At 38.0% G+C, this 16,539-nt stretch overlaps 1 protein-coding gene across 2 annotated transcripts in view; it reads left to right on the top strand.

Annotated features, from left to right (window-relative positions):
- The window catches only part of HGL1 (heteroglycan glucosidase 1), a 103,817-nt gene that overhangs the window by 48,317 nt on the left and 38,961 nt on the right, over positions 1-16,539 (top strand). For both annotated transcript variants that reach the window (XM_089139392.1, XM_089139391.1), the window contains exons 11-12: positions 5,625-5,810; positions 15,429-15,596. In XM_089139392.1, coding sequence (XP_088995518.1) covers positions 5,625-5,810; positions 15,429-15,596 — 354 coding nt within the window. The remainder of the gene's footprint in view (positions 1-5,624; positions 5,811-15,428; positions 15,597-16,539) is intronic.

Below are 16,539 nucleotides of genomic sequence, written 5' to 3'. Positions count from 1 at the left end.
GTATCAACTGCTTTATACCCCAACATTCCCACTTCTGATAATAGATTTAGAACATACTTTCTTTGAGATATGAATATACCTTTATTTGATTGAGCCACCTCAATCCCTAAAAAATACTGTAACTTCCCTAGATCTTTAATTTCAAACTCTCTGCCAAGAAAGTCCTTCAAATTTTGAATTTCTTCACCATCATTCCCTATGATGACAATATCATCTACATAGACAATGAGAAGTGTGATGTTAGTACCTGACTTCTTGACAAATAGTGTATGATCGGCATTACTTTGCTTGTACCCAATAGAAGTCATTGCCTTCAGGAGGCGTCCAAACCAACATCTAGGAGACTATTTTAACCCATAAATTGACCTGTTCAATCGACAAACTTTCCCTGCAGTATTGTCATCGGAGAAACCATGTGGGATTTCCATATAGACCTCCTATGCTAACTCCCCATGTAAGAAGGCATTCTTTACGTCTAGTTGGTGCAAGTTCCAGTCTTTGTTCACAACTACCGACAACAGAACTCTCACAGTGTTTAGTTTTGCAACATGGGCAAAGGTCTCCTGATAATCAATCCCATAAGTCTGGGTAAATCCCTTTGCAACTAGTCTAGCTTTCAACTTGTTGACTGATCCATCCATATTTTGTTTAACCACAAATACCCATTTGCAGCCCACTGGTTTTTTTCCTGGAGGAAGTGTAACCAGCTCCCAAGTGTCATTTTTTTCATTGCCTGCATTTCCTTTACCATAGTTGCCTTCCATCTCTTATCAGCATAGGCTTCTTGCCAACTTTTAGGAACAAATACAGATGCCGGAGAGGATATAAAAACACGGTAGGAGTCAGACAAAGAGTTATAAGAAACATATTTAGCTATGGGATGTTGAGTACAAGATCTGACCTCTTTTCTAACAACAATAGGAAGATTAGAAGAAGATACCTTAAGGGGAACAGTATAATTTGATTCTCGGAGCAGGAGATTGAAGTGGTAATGTATCACATTTCTCCACCTGCTTTAGCCGATTGTATTTCTTCCTCTGATAAGTCTTTACCTCCTTATTCTAGTCAATCTGGTTTTGAAAGACCTCAATAGTGTGTCTTACAGGAGTGGTCTCCCCCTGGCTAGGTTCTTCACATGGTTCAGAAATCGAAGGTGGAGGATTAGAGTTCTCAGTTATACTGGCTGAAGTTTCCCCCTGGTCAGGAAGCTCTTCTGGGACTCTTAAGTTGTGTTGGCGTGTGATAGGAAGATCTAGAGTCGGAAAGAACACCTCTCCTCTAGGACTCTCCCTCGGGAGAGGTGTATAGTAAGGGTAAAACTCATAAAAAATTATATCCATGGATACAATGGTTTCTTGGAAGGAGGATGATAACATTTGTACCCTTTCTGAGTGGTAGAATACCTCAAAACTATGCAGCATAGGCTGCGGGGAGCCAGCTTACTCTGGTGGGCTGTGATTCTGGCATAACACACACATCCAAAAACCTTTGGGGGAATAACAAAAGAAGAGACTCCCTGAAGAATCTCATTAGGACATTTGAAAACAAGTATTCTACTGGGCATCCTATTCATAAGGTAAGTAGCAGTGAGTATAGCATCACTCCAGTATTGGTCAGGTACATTCATAGCAATCATAATGGAATAGGTTATCTCTAAGAGATGCCGATTCTTCCTTTCGGCAACCCCATTTTGGGCAACCGTATCAACGCAACTAGTCTGATGTATTATGCCAGAGTTAGAGAGATATCTTTGAAACATCGTATTTACGTTTTCTGTTTTTCTTTTTATTTTGGTTGGGCTGATCGAAACAGAAAACATAAATACAGCAGTAGTCTTCACTCTTCAAGAGTTTCTTTCAGCGGAAGTTGTAGAAGCTCCGGTAGTAGAAGCAGCAATAGCAGGAGCAGCGGCAGCGGCAGCGGAAGTTGCAGAAGGAGCAGTAACTGATTCTAATCTGCGATTCTTATCTCAAGAAGCAGCAGCAGCAGGAATTGAAGAATCGCAGCAACAGGAATTCTTGTCGCGAGAAGCAGCAGGAAGTGTGGTTCTTCTTCTCTTCTTCTTTCCTTTTTTTTCTTTTCTTCTCTGGTCTTCAAGGTGGAACTGAAACGATAGTGCAGCGGTGCGATGGGTTTGAAAAGGGAAAAAAATTTCTGCCAAACGATGGTTGCATAATTATGGTTTGAAGAATTGATTTCTACGATGGTTGCAGAAATTAGGGAACAAGAAAAAACTGCGAAGGGTTTTGGAGAAAAAAGATAATCTGCTGTGGGTTTATGGGTTTGAAGAAAGAAAAACAAATAGAAGAAGATCCTAATCAAACTTAGGCTTTGATGCCATGTTGAAAGAAACGATTGTAGTAGAATGGCTTATTGATCAATGATCTCAAGCCCTCTATTTTTAATTAAGTGGAAAGTAGACTATTACAAGGAATAAAATTTTACATGAATACAAACTCTGATTTAACTCCTATACAAACTCTAATTTAACTCCTAATAGAATCCAACAGAAGGGGATGGCACTTGCTTGGTTGATGGCTTGAAGAGTTGTTTAAAGAGGATCACTGTTTAGAGGTTCTTCAATTGCTGCAGCAGGTGAGTGAAGAAATTCTGGAATTGAAGAAAATTAGAACTCTTAAACCCAGGTCATGGGGCTCTTTCCCACGACTCTAAGTTTTTCTTCAATGCAGGTTTGTTTATTCATTATAATATGATTTTTACATGAGGAGGTGGCTCTCTTTATAGCCTTACATTGAAGGAAAATTAAACTAGGGCTTTGAAAAAAGAAAACCAACTTGAATCCAACTTAGAGAATCCAATTTGGATTGGGATTCCCTTGACAACTCAATAACTTGAATAAACAAATAGATCCTTAATCAAAAGTAACTTGCAAAAATAAACAACCAACTTCCAGAAGGAATCCTACCTGGAAATTGGATTCCAGCTGAGGATCTGACTTAGACATGGACTCTCACTCCAACAAGGACTCTTATCATAACTCATCAAGGAATGATCCAAATTATAAGATAAATGTAGATCTACAATCCTTGGAAGGAGTGGGTTCTAACTAAGGGAATCCCTCTCTATTGAGACTATGACCCAGACTTGGAATTTTCATTAACTGGACCAAAATAAAACCAGACTCAACAATAAAAGTAGACATGGACCCCTGAGAGTAGTTTGCACCTAACTAGCCCTACTAGGGCTCCAAGCCTCCAAAAGAAGGGGTAAAATAACCAAAATACCACTGGTCATAATTTGGCCAGCCTGTTGGTGTGCCAATGGGGCCTCGTTTATGATCCAAATCTCGATGGATTTCATGTGGGCTGGGCCTGGTTACATCAGAGGGTCCTATTTGATGTATTTAATTTTCCTTTGGCATGATTGTAGGGCTCAATAGCCTGAGCTTATAGAAGGTAGTTAGATACACACTGGACTTAACTCTGTAGTGTCTGAACCTGTACCGTATCAGTGGGAGGGTTTGATTCAGCCACTGCAAACTGCAAATGAAAGAAAACAGGTCAACTAGGAAAATGCAGCAGCAAAAATTACCCAAAACAGGGTCATGGAAGCAGTAACCATGCAAATAATATGCCGTACTGCTTCTGGCAATATAGGAAAATCATATCCCAAGAGAGTGGATAAAAAGGAATCAATAGATGTAATCTGGACTCTGGAGGCCTGTAGTACACAAAATCTCTCAAAAACAGACTACTACCAGCAGAAGATAAGATCTCAGAGAGTAGGATCACGCCACCAGAAATCAACCAAACTGGGATCCAGCTCCTCTTCTGGAGGATGAAACAGCTTAAAAATTTCAGCATCATCTGATGGGTAGAAGACATATAATTTGAAAACTCAAAATTGTGGAGACTATCTACCTCAAATTAGGTACCATAGGCATGTACTAGGCATATATCAGACTGTGAAGACTTATTTCTTCATATCATTCTAATTCTGATTAAACACAAGTAGTAGAAAGGCAGCAAACTGTTTCAGTAATTAAATATGAGAGGTTCTGAGGAAGACTCAGAGTAGCATTCACTTGATGTTGTCTCTGGGTTGCTACTGGTTGCCTGTTTCTCTGATAACATGTGAGTCTTAGCGAATCAGAAACTATCATTGGGAGAGATGAAGATTTAGAGGAGGAGGTGAGAGAGATGCGCAGGATGTACACTTGCCCCCTCGTGCAGGCATTAAATAAAATAGATCCACCTAGTTTAAGTACAAGTTTACTGAACTGTTACAACTCAATAGGAAGTAAATAACCAAAATATGAAAACACAAGAAGCATATGGCGACCCACTTAAGACTCAAACAACATGGGTTGAAGGGAAGCCACATATAATTGAGTAGGTGACCTGAGTGTATCTCCATGGCACACCATGGTTATGCACCCGTAGGAAATATATTAACAGCTTGCTGTCATTGAGTAGGATTCCCCTATTTTGTTCTCCCACAAAACCCCATTGCCACCCCTGAGGAAAAAAAATGATGGGCTCTTTGCCTCTTTGTAGTCCATGTGCCTGTGCAATATAATTGCCCTTAACCCCCATCCCAAGTTTTAAAAAATAATGAAAATAAAATGTTATAGATGCTTTGATACCTTTAGCAGTGATCGGTCAGAATACAGTTAATAGAGGAGCAGAAAGAGAAGGACAGGACAGAAAGTGGTAAAAGAAGAGATCAATGAAGACAAGGAAATAAAACTTACAGCTTGGTAGGACGGTACCATGGGCAAGTCGTCTTATTATTAAGGTACAAGCAAAACAAATATAAAATTATCCCATGTTAGTAAAGACTAGGACAGGAACACGCCTGCCAATGGGAATACACATCATCCCTACAGAAATCAGTTTCAAGTTGATCAATTCTACGCATAGATACAATTTCAGCTATAAAGTACGAACTTAAATTTAGAAATTGGAAATTTAAGAAGAATGACTGTGAAACATGTAGAGGAGTCAAAATAAACCCTTAATGGTCGTGTTGCTGATTAACAACAACTCATCCATCACTGATTATGGATACATAATATTCACAGAAGCACTAGGTGTTAAGCAAAGAAGGATCATTAAATGCTTTCATTTGCCACCCCCTCTCCCCGCTCCCCCCATCTGAGACTGATTTAGGTTAAAGCACTAAAGTTAGAATAGCAAAATGAGTATTTCTGTGAAAGTGCACTATTTTAGACATACATATAGGCTGTGGCTGGGATGTGTTGGGTCAATTCTCCTTATACTTGAACATTTAAAAATCCTACTAAAATATGGACATACTTTGACCCTTATCTATCTAAATTTCGTATTAGAAATTTGGAAACTGAAATGGTAAGAACTACCATGTGGAAAGGGACTCTTACTGAGTATTTCTAATATTGGATCTCTCCCAAAACTATTCAGAATATTTTTGTATTTGCAACCATCATTTTCAACAAATTAAAATGTCAAACCCATAAAATAATTGAAAAGTTCTAGCTTTGAGTGTCGTCATACTTTCGTCAATATGGGATACTGTTTGCTTTCTGACTTGCATACTTGTCAATGTTATTAGATTGCAGTCAATACTTAGTATACTGTTGAAAACTTGAAATCATAATCTTTTATATCAATTGTCCTTTCCAGGTTTATGGTATGCTTATGGCAAAGTCAACTAAGGATGGGATGGAGTTGGCTGATAAGAATAAACGTCCTTTTGTTCTTACCAGAGCTGGATTTTTAGGTAGCCAAAGGTATGCTGCAACATGGACTGGTGACAACCTTTCGACTTGGGAGCACCTTCATATGAGCATCTCTATGGTACTTCAGTTGGTAAGCGGATCCACCATTTAACATATGAAACCAGTTGTTTAGGAAGATCCTGTATATTTTGCTCCTTTTTCTTTTCTTTTGACTCTCATATGGGATGTTACATGTTAGACCTGCATGCTTTAGCAAATAAATGATAGTTAGTTTGTTAAAACCTTGTAATGCTTCACAGAAAAGTGATCTTATTCAATGAATGCCATTCATGCCTTAAGTCATCAAAATGGTCCAATCAAGGAAAAGAAACCAACTGAAAACGGACCTTGTTTTTTGGCTGTAAGCTAACAGAAAACTTCTCTAGATATTCCCAAAAATATATCAAGCCCTAGGAAAATAGAAATTTGGTTCTAATCATGGTACAAATTTTGGTTGAAACCAGCCGATATTTCGCTGGAATCTCAGTTTCTGGCTGAATTGAGGCAAAACTTCAAGGGAAAGTAAAGAGGATATCTCGGTTTCAGTTGGTCAAAACTCAATTTTAAGTGACTTAAAGTCACTCCTGGCGAGATCCCACTGGTTTCACAGAACCTGTCTCAGTTTCGACTTCCTCTCCCTGGTTTTGACTCATCTAGTTGGATTTTTTTGAAATCTCATCATTTCGTCAACATTCAAGCTCCTATTTGCTATTGGAAGGTGGATTAAATGGTGTTAGGAGGCCCAAACAAGAATGGTATGTGTCTTTGTCCCCAAAATCTAATTTTTTGGTAGAATACCTATAGATGCATGTTAGATGTTGTTGAACATAATATATGTTCGGTTTAGGGGACTCATATGATTCTACAGAAGTGATTCTTTTTTGGGGTGTTATCCTACAATTTTTTTTGGGGGTTTAGCATGGTCAATTATCCCATTATTGAGATCAGTAAACTCTGTAATAATTCTTCAAGAGGTGAGCTTGACCAAACTGTTATCAAGTGCTATTGAGTATGTGTTTTCACAAGAAATTTACGCTTTGTGACTACCCTCCTCAAAGGCTGATAGTGAATCAAAGACTATAGGAGATCAAACCTGGTCCATGTGCTTCATTAATCATTCATTTGCATCTTCACATACTCAAGGGTAAAATTTCACACCCTTGATAGTCATCGTATCTCGAACTTTGTAATTTGTTTGGTTCCTCTTGCATGTATTTCAAGATGTAGGTCCCGTTGCTTGATAATCAAAATGAAGGCCCTTTTGCCTATTTCTCAGGACAGAGGTTCTCTTGTCATGACTCATGAATCAACAGTGTAGGTCCTCTTGCTTGAGAATAAAGAGTGTGGTCGTCTTAACCCTGGCTAAGAGTCGGAGGGTTGTCGTATCCTGAATTAAGTTTGTAGATTAGAGAGAAATGAGAGGGAACAGAATGGCGAGAGGAAGATGGAAATGAGAGAAAAGGCTAGGAGGCCTCACTCGTCATGTGTGCCTCCTCCAACCGATATCTTTATTTATAGGCAAGTCCAATGACTACATCTAGCAATGGAAGGAGAAAAAGAAAAAGAAAAAGAAAAGGAATTAACAGAAATGGAAACTTGGATCCTCAAATCAGAGTAGTTGAGATCCTCCTTGCTCTATTCTTCCGACGTTACCCTTCGAACAAAGTTCTTATTATTAAAGGTGGCTGTATTCCCACCTGTTACCAAATTGATTCATTTGTGAAATTCTCTCATGGTTGAAAGGAGTCAATATGGACTTGGGAAAGTTGATCCACTACAGAAATCATTGTGTCCATTTCATTCTTTATTCCATGCTGCATTTACTTAATTGCCTGCTTCTGTTGAGTAATTACCTATTAACTGGAAGAAGTTCTAAAGAGATGATCATTCTTATTTAACCTATTCACCCTCCTTAGGTTAATTTACATGATCCTTGTTGGAGGATGATCATTCTTATTTAACCTATTCACCCTCTTTAGGTTAATTTGCATGATCCTTGATTCCTTGTTGGAGACATCTCCTGAATCTCCACTAGAATTTCAATGCACAACTGGCTAATAGTACAGGTGTGCAATTGTCTCTAATCAGCTTCCACACCTACATGCTTTTATGCAATTCTGCATGCAAGTGCTAGCTGCTTGAGACAGGGATGTCTACGCTCACGCTAGAGCCACATATGCAATCTTGAAACTTCACTGGCACTTTCATGCACATACCTCATGTATGGGATATGGAGGTGAACTCATTTGAACACACCTGCTCTATATTTTTTCTAATGCAATCATACATATACATATACTGGTTGAAGTGGTTTGGTATTTAAGTAGTTTGTACAGTCCTAGCTCCTTGCTCTGGCCTCTGATTCACACCAAACTCCTGCATCCAAGAAGACCTAGATGAGACCTACATGCATGGAGGACTTAAACGCATTTAGGACTTGCCTATTATCCAACCGTTCCAGGCTGGGGTTTGCGGTGGAGCTTCACCTTCACCATCTTGAATCAAAGGATAACTTCTCATGATCTCTTCTCAATCATGTCTCATTTCTCACCATTCGTCTCATTGGTCTCTCATCACATTATCATAATCACAAGTTCATTGGCATAAAGTAAGAAAGCAGGACATAATCATGTTATTTCTACATATTAATATTAATGCACAAACATATGGAAAAAGAAACTAAATGATACAACCTAAACATAAGTTGCATCCTATCATGTCATGAAGATCTCAATGCTATTTAGAAGAAGTCATCTATAGAGGGAAAGTGGTGTGAACCAGATTCAGGACCACCCAAGGAAGGCCCAGGGAGGCTACCAGTCCTGCAGCCTTGCCAGCAACCCAGGGGATTTTGGCCAGTATAGGAGCATTCTGGTCATTTTGGGTGCCCCTAATCCAGCCCAATTTGATCTATCCCAAATCAGAATTTTGTCAGGAGGAGTCCATGTCTATATTTATTTTTCTGTTTGAGATGGTCTTTCTCAAGTTATGAAACAGTCCTAGTCTAGTTAGGAGTCCTAATTAGAGCAGGATTTTTATCTGGATCCAGTGAGTGAGTAGGATTCCAAATCTACTTCTGTTTTTGAATTTGGTGTTGCTTTGGTCAAGTTGTCGAAGCCTTGAAGGGTCCCAGTTAGGTTGGGAGTCCCAATTAGAGAGGGATTCCCTTAGTTACATTCCACTTGTTGCAAGGAGTCTAGATCTACTCTTATTTTGTAATTTGGATCATTCTATGATCAGTTATGATGGAGTCCTTGTTTGGAGTGAGAGTCTGTGGTCCAAATAGAGTTCTAATTAGATTTTCCTTCAAAATTTGAGTCCTAATGCAAGTTCTTTCATGTTAGGCTATAATTAAAGCTTCTCTAGCTTCTAAAAGAGAGCTTTCCTAAATCCTAACCCTTAGATTTCCCAAACCTCCTGTCCAATATGCACCCCTATTAGGACCCAAACTCCCTTCCCTTGCCTAACGTTGAACCTAAATTACACCCCTCATTTATCCCAAAACTCTAGTAGAACCTAACTTGATCTTCTCCACAGCAACCTAAAATACCTATTTCTCCTCAGGACACTCATCCAAAACCTTTTCCCTCTAGGATCTCTCTCCCTCTCACCAACCTTGACACTTGACATGTTGTCCTAACCAAGGAAGAATATTTCGCCGAGAAGTAGCGTTTTGCCGGTTGCCAAAACCGGCAAATCGGCAAAATCTCGGCGAGATTTCGCCGACTTTTGCCACTCATTTCGTTTGAATATACAAAAAGGAAAATTGAGATAAAGTGCATTAATTGCTTTGCACCATGCATACGTATAAAAATTAGATGGTTTTTGAAAAAGGAGAAGAGTAAACAACACGTCATCCTCAATTGATTTACCACACAACCACGTGTGTGGTTAGAAAAACCCAACGTAGTGCTTTTTATTTTTTATTCTTATTCTAAAAGCTAGTTATTCGAGGAACCCACTCATTCTTTCATTCTTTCATTCTTTCATTTCTTCTTATTTCTCCTTACACTCTTGAACGCAGTCACGCAGAATCGCAACTTGCAAAGTTTCTTTTTACTTCCCTTGTTCTTCGTCTTTCTGAGCTTCTCCATCCAGAAGATGCAAATCTGATTTATGAATACTCCTTGGGGTCTTCTTCTTCCTCTTCGTGTGCTGCCATGGTTGCTGATCTGCTTCTGCTTCTACTTCAAACAAAAGGGCTATCATAGAAGTGGGAGGAAACCAACCCAGTAAGGTCAAATAGAATACCCAGAAAGCAAAGTTTTCCCCATAAATAAGAAAGGTTTATGCGGATTTGGTTTGGCCTTGATTTGGGATTGTGTTTAATTTTGATCTCATAACGAAATTTGGCGATAAATCGTAAAAATCACCATTCCGGCGAGAAATCGGCGAGATATCGGCGATATCCCTCCGATATCGTTTCGGCCCCAGGGTTTCGGTTCGCCGGGGGCGAAATCACCGAATTTCAGCGATATTAAAAAAGTTCCTTGGTCCTAACCCTAGACCATCCCCTAGAAACCTTTGAATTTAGGAAACCTTAATTATGCAAATCCAAGAGCTTTGGGAATTGATCTGGAATTTAAATTTTGTCAAATCAGATTGAACTTTTTAATTTTACTAGCCTTATTACAGCCTGGCTGAACCCTATTCTTCTTTTCTATCAACCCTAAATCACCCTAGGCCCTTGCAACCCTAAAAAACATAAAGCCTAGTTTCTTCCCTAGCCCTAGACTGAAAATTCTGTTCTGAAATCTAAACTACAGCAAGGGTTCAGATTTGAATTTTATTAAACCCTAAACTCTAAGTCATACCTGAATCTTAGTAGCTCTATTCCAAAGCCCTAACAACCCTTGATCAGCCCTACACCATAACCGCAGGTTATTCAGACCCCAGTTTGCTGCTGGTTCACTTGATTAAGATCTTGACATTGAACCATAAATTTGGGGTTTGCATCCATTATTAAACCCACGTTCCATGGTTCACATCAGAAAGCCTAGTATTATAGAAATTAGAAACTGAAGGGATAAATACACAGCATCTCATGTCAATCATATTGCGTTTCTTTCATCTCATCATTGCTCTTGATTCTTCTTGTTCATCTCTTGTTGCATTCATCAACAGAAAATTATAATCACAAGTATTATTAGCATAAGGTGAATAAGCTAGCAACTTAATCATGTTATTACGTACACGCTGATTTTAATACGCAAACATACATGGAAGGCAACTAAATGGTACAACCTAAATGCACTTTGCAACCTAGCATGTCATGAAGATCTCTATTTGTAAGAAGTCTTCTATAGAGGGAAGGGGTGATATTATAAAAAATAAAAAGGCAATAATTTTAAATATATTTAACTAAACCAACTTTGCCAATGTTTGCTGCCAGTCCCAAGCCTGGTAAAGGAGGAGGGTTGGTGTGTCAGATCGGTAGCCAGCATTGGAAAAAATCTAGCCAAACCTTTTTTATTGATTGATCTTACATGATAACCACTATGCTAAGGCATTCCCGACAAAAGAAGCGACATGCTACGCCATGGCCTGGTATAGTGATAAGTGGGCAAGGGTTAGCTAGGGCGTCCCCAGTAAGTGACGTGTCACATCAGCTCCTAGATGGGGTTATAAGTCGGTAAGGATTTCTGCGCCATTGAAAAGTGCGGGTAAAGAAGCTAGTCCAGAAACGTAGGATTAGATTGGCATCTTGAAACATAGGATCTTTAACAGGTAAAAGCTTAGAATTGATAGATGTTATGAGGAAAAGAAGGATTAATATAGCTTTCATCCAAGAGATTAGATGGAAGGGTAAAAACACTAAAGAGTTGGATGACTTTAAACTTTGGCATGTGGGGGATAAAACTGTTATATTGTAACTCGAATCCTTGTACCTGTTTCGGAAGGTGGATCCACACCAACATATTTTGGTGAGCGACTCGAGTGACCCATTTTTTGAGATTTGTGGTGTAAGTGAAGGGCTTGTAGTTTATATAAAAGTATCTTATGTTTGCTTACCACATCATTGAGAGATTCAGAATTTTTAGTTAGGCTTTTGGGCAAGAGTTCTTGTAATGTCATCCTTGGCGATTGGTTGTGAAATCTCTTTCTGTACTTATTCTCCATAGTGAAAAGCTCTTCCTCTTCGCCCACAGATGTAGCACACCGTATTGGTGTGTGAACCACTTTAAATCTTGTGTGTTTTCCTTTTTTTTTTCTTTTTCGATTCGCTATTTCATGGTATTTTTTTAACAAAAACTTATAAAAATGGAGTAAGTATAATAGTGGATAAAAATTTTAAAAACGTTGTGGTGGATGTTAAAAAAGTAGGTGGTAGGATTATTGTTGTCAAGCTTGTAATGGAGAAAAAGATCGTAAATATAATTAGTGCACATGCACCTTAAGTAGGATTGGATGAGATTGTAAAGTTAGAATTTTGGAAAAATATATTTGGATTAATGCAAGGAATTCGTCAAAGAGAAAAGATTATCATAGGAGGTGATCTAAATGGACAAATTTGGGAAAGATCAAGCAGGCTATAAGAGTGTACATGGAAGATATGGTTTTGGAGAGAGGAATGAGGAAAGGATCTCAATTTTAGATTTTTCCGTTGCTTTTGATCTATTTGTGGTAAATATTTACTTCAAAAAGAGAGAGGATGGACGTTATAGAAGCCAAATAGATTTCTTCCGAACTAAAAGGATTGATAGATTGTTGTGGAAGGATTGCAAAGTGATACCAGTGGAAAGCTTAATCGCACAACATAGACTGGTGGTCTTGGATTTGTGCCTAACTCCAAAAACTTATAAAAGGTGCAAGGTTAACTATCCTAGGATAAGATGGTGGAACTTTAAAGGAGAGTGTTTGAAATCCTCCAATAATGAATTAGTTATACAAGGAAAGTGGGATTTTGAGGGGGACATTAATGCGATGTGGAATGAGATGTCTACATGTATTAGGAAGGTGGCAAAAGATGTCATAGGCGACTCAAAAGAAAAGCTCCATTCTTATAGAGAGACTTGGTGGTGGGATAGTGAGATTCAAGCAGCCATCAAGAATAAGAACTAGTTTTAAGACATGACAAAGGACTAAGGATGTTGGGGATCTTTAAAGGTATAGATTGGCTATAAATGAAGCTAAAAAAATTGCTGGAAAAGTAAAGGGGAAGTAGTATGAAGAGTTATATAATAAGTTGGGCACGAAGGAAGGGGAATTTTTTTTTTTTTTAATAAGATAGCTAAAGTGAGGAATAAAAAGAGTAGGAATCTTGACCATGTTAAATGTATTAAAAGTGAAGATGGTAAAGTACTAGTATGTGATGAAGACATTTAGAAGTGATGGGAAATATGTTTCCCTAGTCTACTAAACGAGAATACTTCAGGCATCTGTGTTTTGGACGTTACACTATTCACCAAGGCACAATCTTCAAACATATATATGGAGAATTTCAATGTTCGAAGTAAAAGAAGCACTAAGGAGGATGAAAATTGACAAGACACGAGGTCCTCATGAAATCCTTATAGAAGTATTGAAGAGCTTAGGAACCCATGGGCTAGCTTGGTTGACTAACTTCAATAAGATTATGAGCACAGGGAGTATGCTAGATGAATGGAGAAAGAAGCCTCATGGTTCCAATTTATAAAATAAAGCAAATATTTAAAGTTGTACTAAGTTACTAACTATAAAGGCATTAAATTGATGAGTTATAGTGCTATACTAAGAAATTATGGAAAAGAGTAATTGAAACCCGTTTGAGACAATTAACCTCAATTACGGAGAACCAATTTGGGTTTATGCTGGGAAGATCCACAAGGGATGCTATTTATCTAATTAGGAGACTTATGGAAAGGTATAGAGAGTTTAGGAAAAATTTATTAACCTAGAAAAGCGTATGATAGAGTTCCTAGAGAGTTAATTTGGCAAGTGCTAGAGAAAATAAGTTGTGCAAGTAAATATGTGGACATAGTTAAGGATATGTATAATGGTTCAATGACAAGTGTAAGAATAGGGAGCAGAGTAATGAATTTCCAATTACAGTTGGGCTACATCAAGGATCAACTTTAAGCACATATTTATTTGCACTTATAATGGATGAATTAACTAAAGACATTCAAGATGAGGTTCCTTGGTGTATATTTTTTGTTGATGATGTTGTGTTGATTGATGAGACTCAAGTAGGGATTAATACCAAGTTAGAATCATGAAGAGCAACTTTGGAATCAAAAGACTTTAAACAAAGTAGAACAAAGATAAAATATCTAGTTTGTAACTTTGGTCATAATTGGGCAGACAATGAGGTGGTGAAACTTGATGATAAGGAGATTCCTCAGAGTGATTATTTTAGGTACCTTGGTTCAATCATAAATAGAAAAGGTGATGTAGAGGATGATGTTTCCCAAAGAATTAAAATAGGGTGGATGATTGGAGAGGTGCGTCCGGGATCTTGTGGGATCGGTGTATTCCTTTAAAGCCTAAACAAAAATTCTATAGGATCATTGTTTGACCAGCTATGATGTATGGTGTAGAGTGTTGGGCTGTTAAAAAGAATCATGTAGATAAACTTAGTGTAGCAGAAATGAGGATGTTGAGATGGATGAATGGAAAAACTAGGAAGGATGAGATAAGGATGATCATATTAGAGTCGGTCTAGGAGTAGCTCTAATAAGTGATAGGTGTTGAAAAATGCGCAGAGAGGCACAATGCTTTGGTGTGCAAACTTCTTTTGAGGATCTTTCCTCTTTTAGATATGTGCATTACTTTCTAATTTTGGTGTAGCAACCTTGGTGAACAAGGTTTGGGTTTTTTTAAGTCTCTTGCTATTTTTCTGTTAGTTACTAATTCTAGAACTTTTAATTTCTGTAGTTTCTATTTTAGACAGATCTTAAGTGTTAGAATGCTAGTATTTTTTGTCCATAGGTTGTATTTCTTAGTTCCTTTTTCAGGGACAAGTTCCTTGTCTCTTAAGTTGTGAAGTTAAAGATATATATAGAGATTACCTGTGATTCTAGTGTCGACTTGTTTGGTTCCTCTCAATTCTTCTTCTCTCTTCTTCTCCTTTCTTCTTCCTGTTGCTGCATTGTTTTGGTTCATTAAAGTTTATTTTCTAACAATAGTCTACGAGAAAGTCATTTGAGGTGGCATGACCACGTTCAATGGAGGCATGTAAATGCCCTTGTCCAGAGAAGTGATATAATCTAGATTCAAGGAATTAGAAGAGCCAGGGGCAGACCTAAGATAACCTTAAGAGAATTTGGGAGAAAGGATATGCATAGATAAAGCCTTGTATCTAGCATGACCTCAAACAGAGCTGATTGGAAAGCAAAAATCCATCTAGCTGACCCCATTTAGTTGGGACAAGGCTTGTTGTTGTTATTTTGTGTAACTAACCCACCTTCTCTTTAAATAATGCATCAGTCACTTAGTTTCTGGTTGCCACATGTGTATGAATTAAACTGCATGTATCTTTGACTATTTGATAGTGTAAAAGAATTATTTAGTGCATCACCTAAGTAGTATATTTTTGATAGAATGTAACTATACCGTATGACATGTTTAATTTGGACTGTATATATTAAAAAATCTCAAATGGGTTATTTGTTTTTTCTAGCAATTCTATCTGCTTTTAGTAGGGCTTTTAGTATCTATAAAAACATATACTTCCATTTTTGAATTTATGCTGTTCATCTTTGTTCTTGAGTTTCTTATTTTGTTTCAGGGCGTCAGTGGTCAGCCACTATCTGGACCAGACATTGGGGGTTTTGCTGGAAATGCAACACCGAAGCTTTTTGGACGGTGGATGGGGATTGGTGCAATGTTTCCTTTTTGTCGTGGGCATTCTGAAAAGGGCACCATTGACCATGAACCATGGTCTTTTGGTGAAGAGGTATGTTACAATCACAAAGACTATAAATCGAATTTTAGGCACAAAATACTGAGAGCTGAATATGTCACTGTTGGGTTCTAGGGCAAGCATATCCTATATTACTGTGTTTTACGGTTTCCAGAAAAATTGAAATTAAGGAATCCCACCCCTCAGCTTAAATTTTTTTAAAAATAAGGGTGTTAGGTATTTACACAGCTGTTTGAGGTGTGAGGGCCTGACAATTATTCATCTTCAACATCTCAAGTAAGAATTATATTTTAGGGAAGTCAAAGAAGCAAGTTATTTAGTGTAATTTTCAATTGGGGAACTTAACATAGCTCCAAGGACCAAATAGGGAAAATCCTACTAAGGGATTCTATTGTTACCAAGTCATGTGAATTGGCTACCCTTCATTTTTAACTTGATTCCTTTCGCCAAATGAAGTGTCTTTGGTATGAATCTTGTAGCTCCAATGTGCTTGACGATGCTCTCTTTTTTGTATTTTGGTCATTGGGATGTCTTTCCTGAAGTGTGCTGAGCATCTATAGTTTGAACCCTTGAAATGATTAACTTTTTTCATGGGGTTTCAACGTCTCATGTGTACTCTGACTACTGTCAGGCTACATATGTTTATGTGTATATGGGCAGTCTAGTAGGCTAACTCTCTTAGTTATTTGGTTTATTGCTTTTATACATTTCCCTGATTAGACTTCTAGATAGACTTCATTTGTATCTAGGAATTGGAGAACTTCTAGACTTCAGTTTTCCATGTTATTGGATCTCGTTTAAAGATGTAATGGGACTGCCAAAGTGAACAATTCTGCTGTTCTCTTTGGCAGTCTCACCACCCTCTTTCCTCTCATTTGTTTATGTGGTTTTTGGCTTTTACTTTCTGACTTGTTTTAAATGCTACTTTCTTTCTTCCCATCTCTCTCACTGTCTCTTAGATTGAATGACTTATTCA

This window comes from Hakea prostrata, chromosome 11 (assembly GCF_041222555.1).
Source record: "Hakea prostrata isolate BN-2017 chromosome 11, UWA_Hpros_2, whole genome shotgun sequence".
In the NCBI taxonomy this organism is placed as follows: domain Eukaryota; kingdom Viridiplantae; phylum Streptophyta; class Magnoliopsida; order Proteales; family Proteaceae; genus Hakea; species Hakea prostrata.
This window is presented reverse-complemented; position numbering and strand designations above follow the sequence as displayed.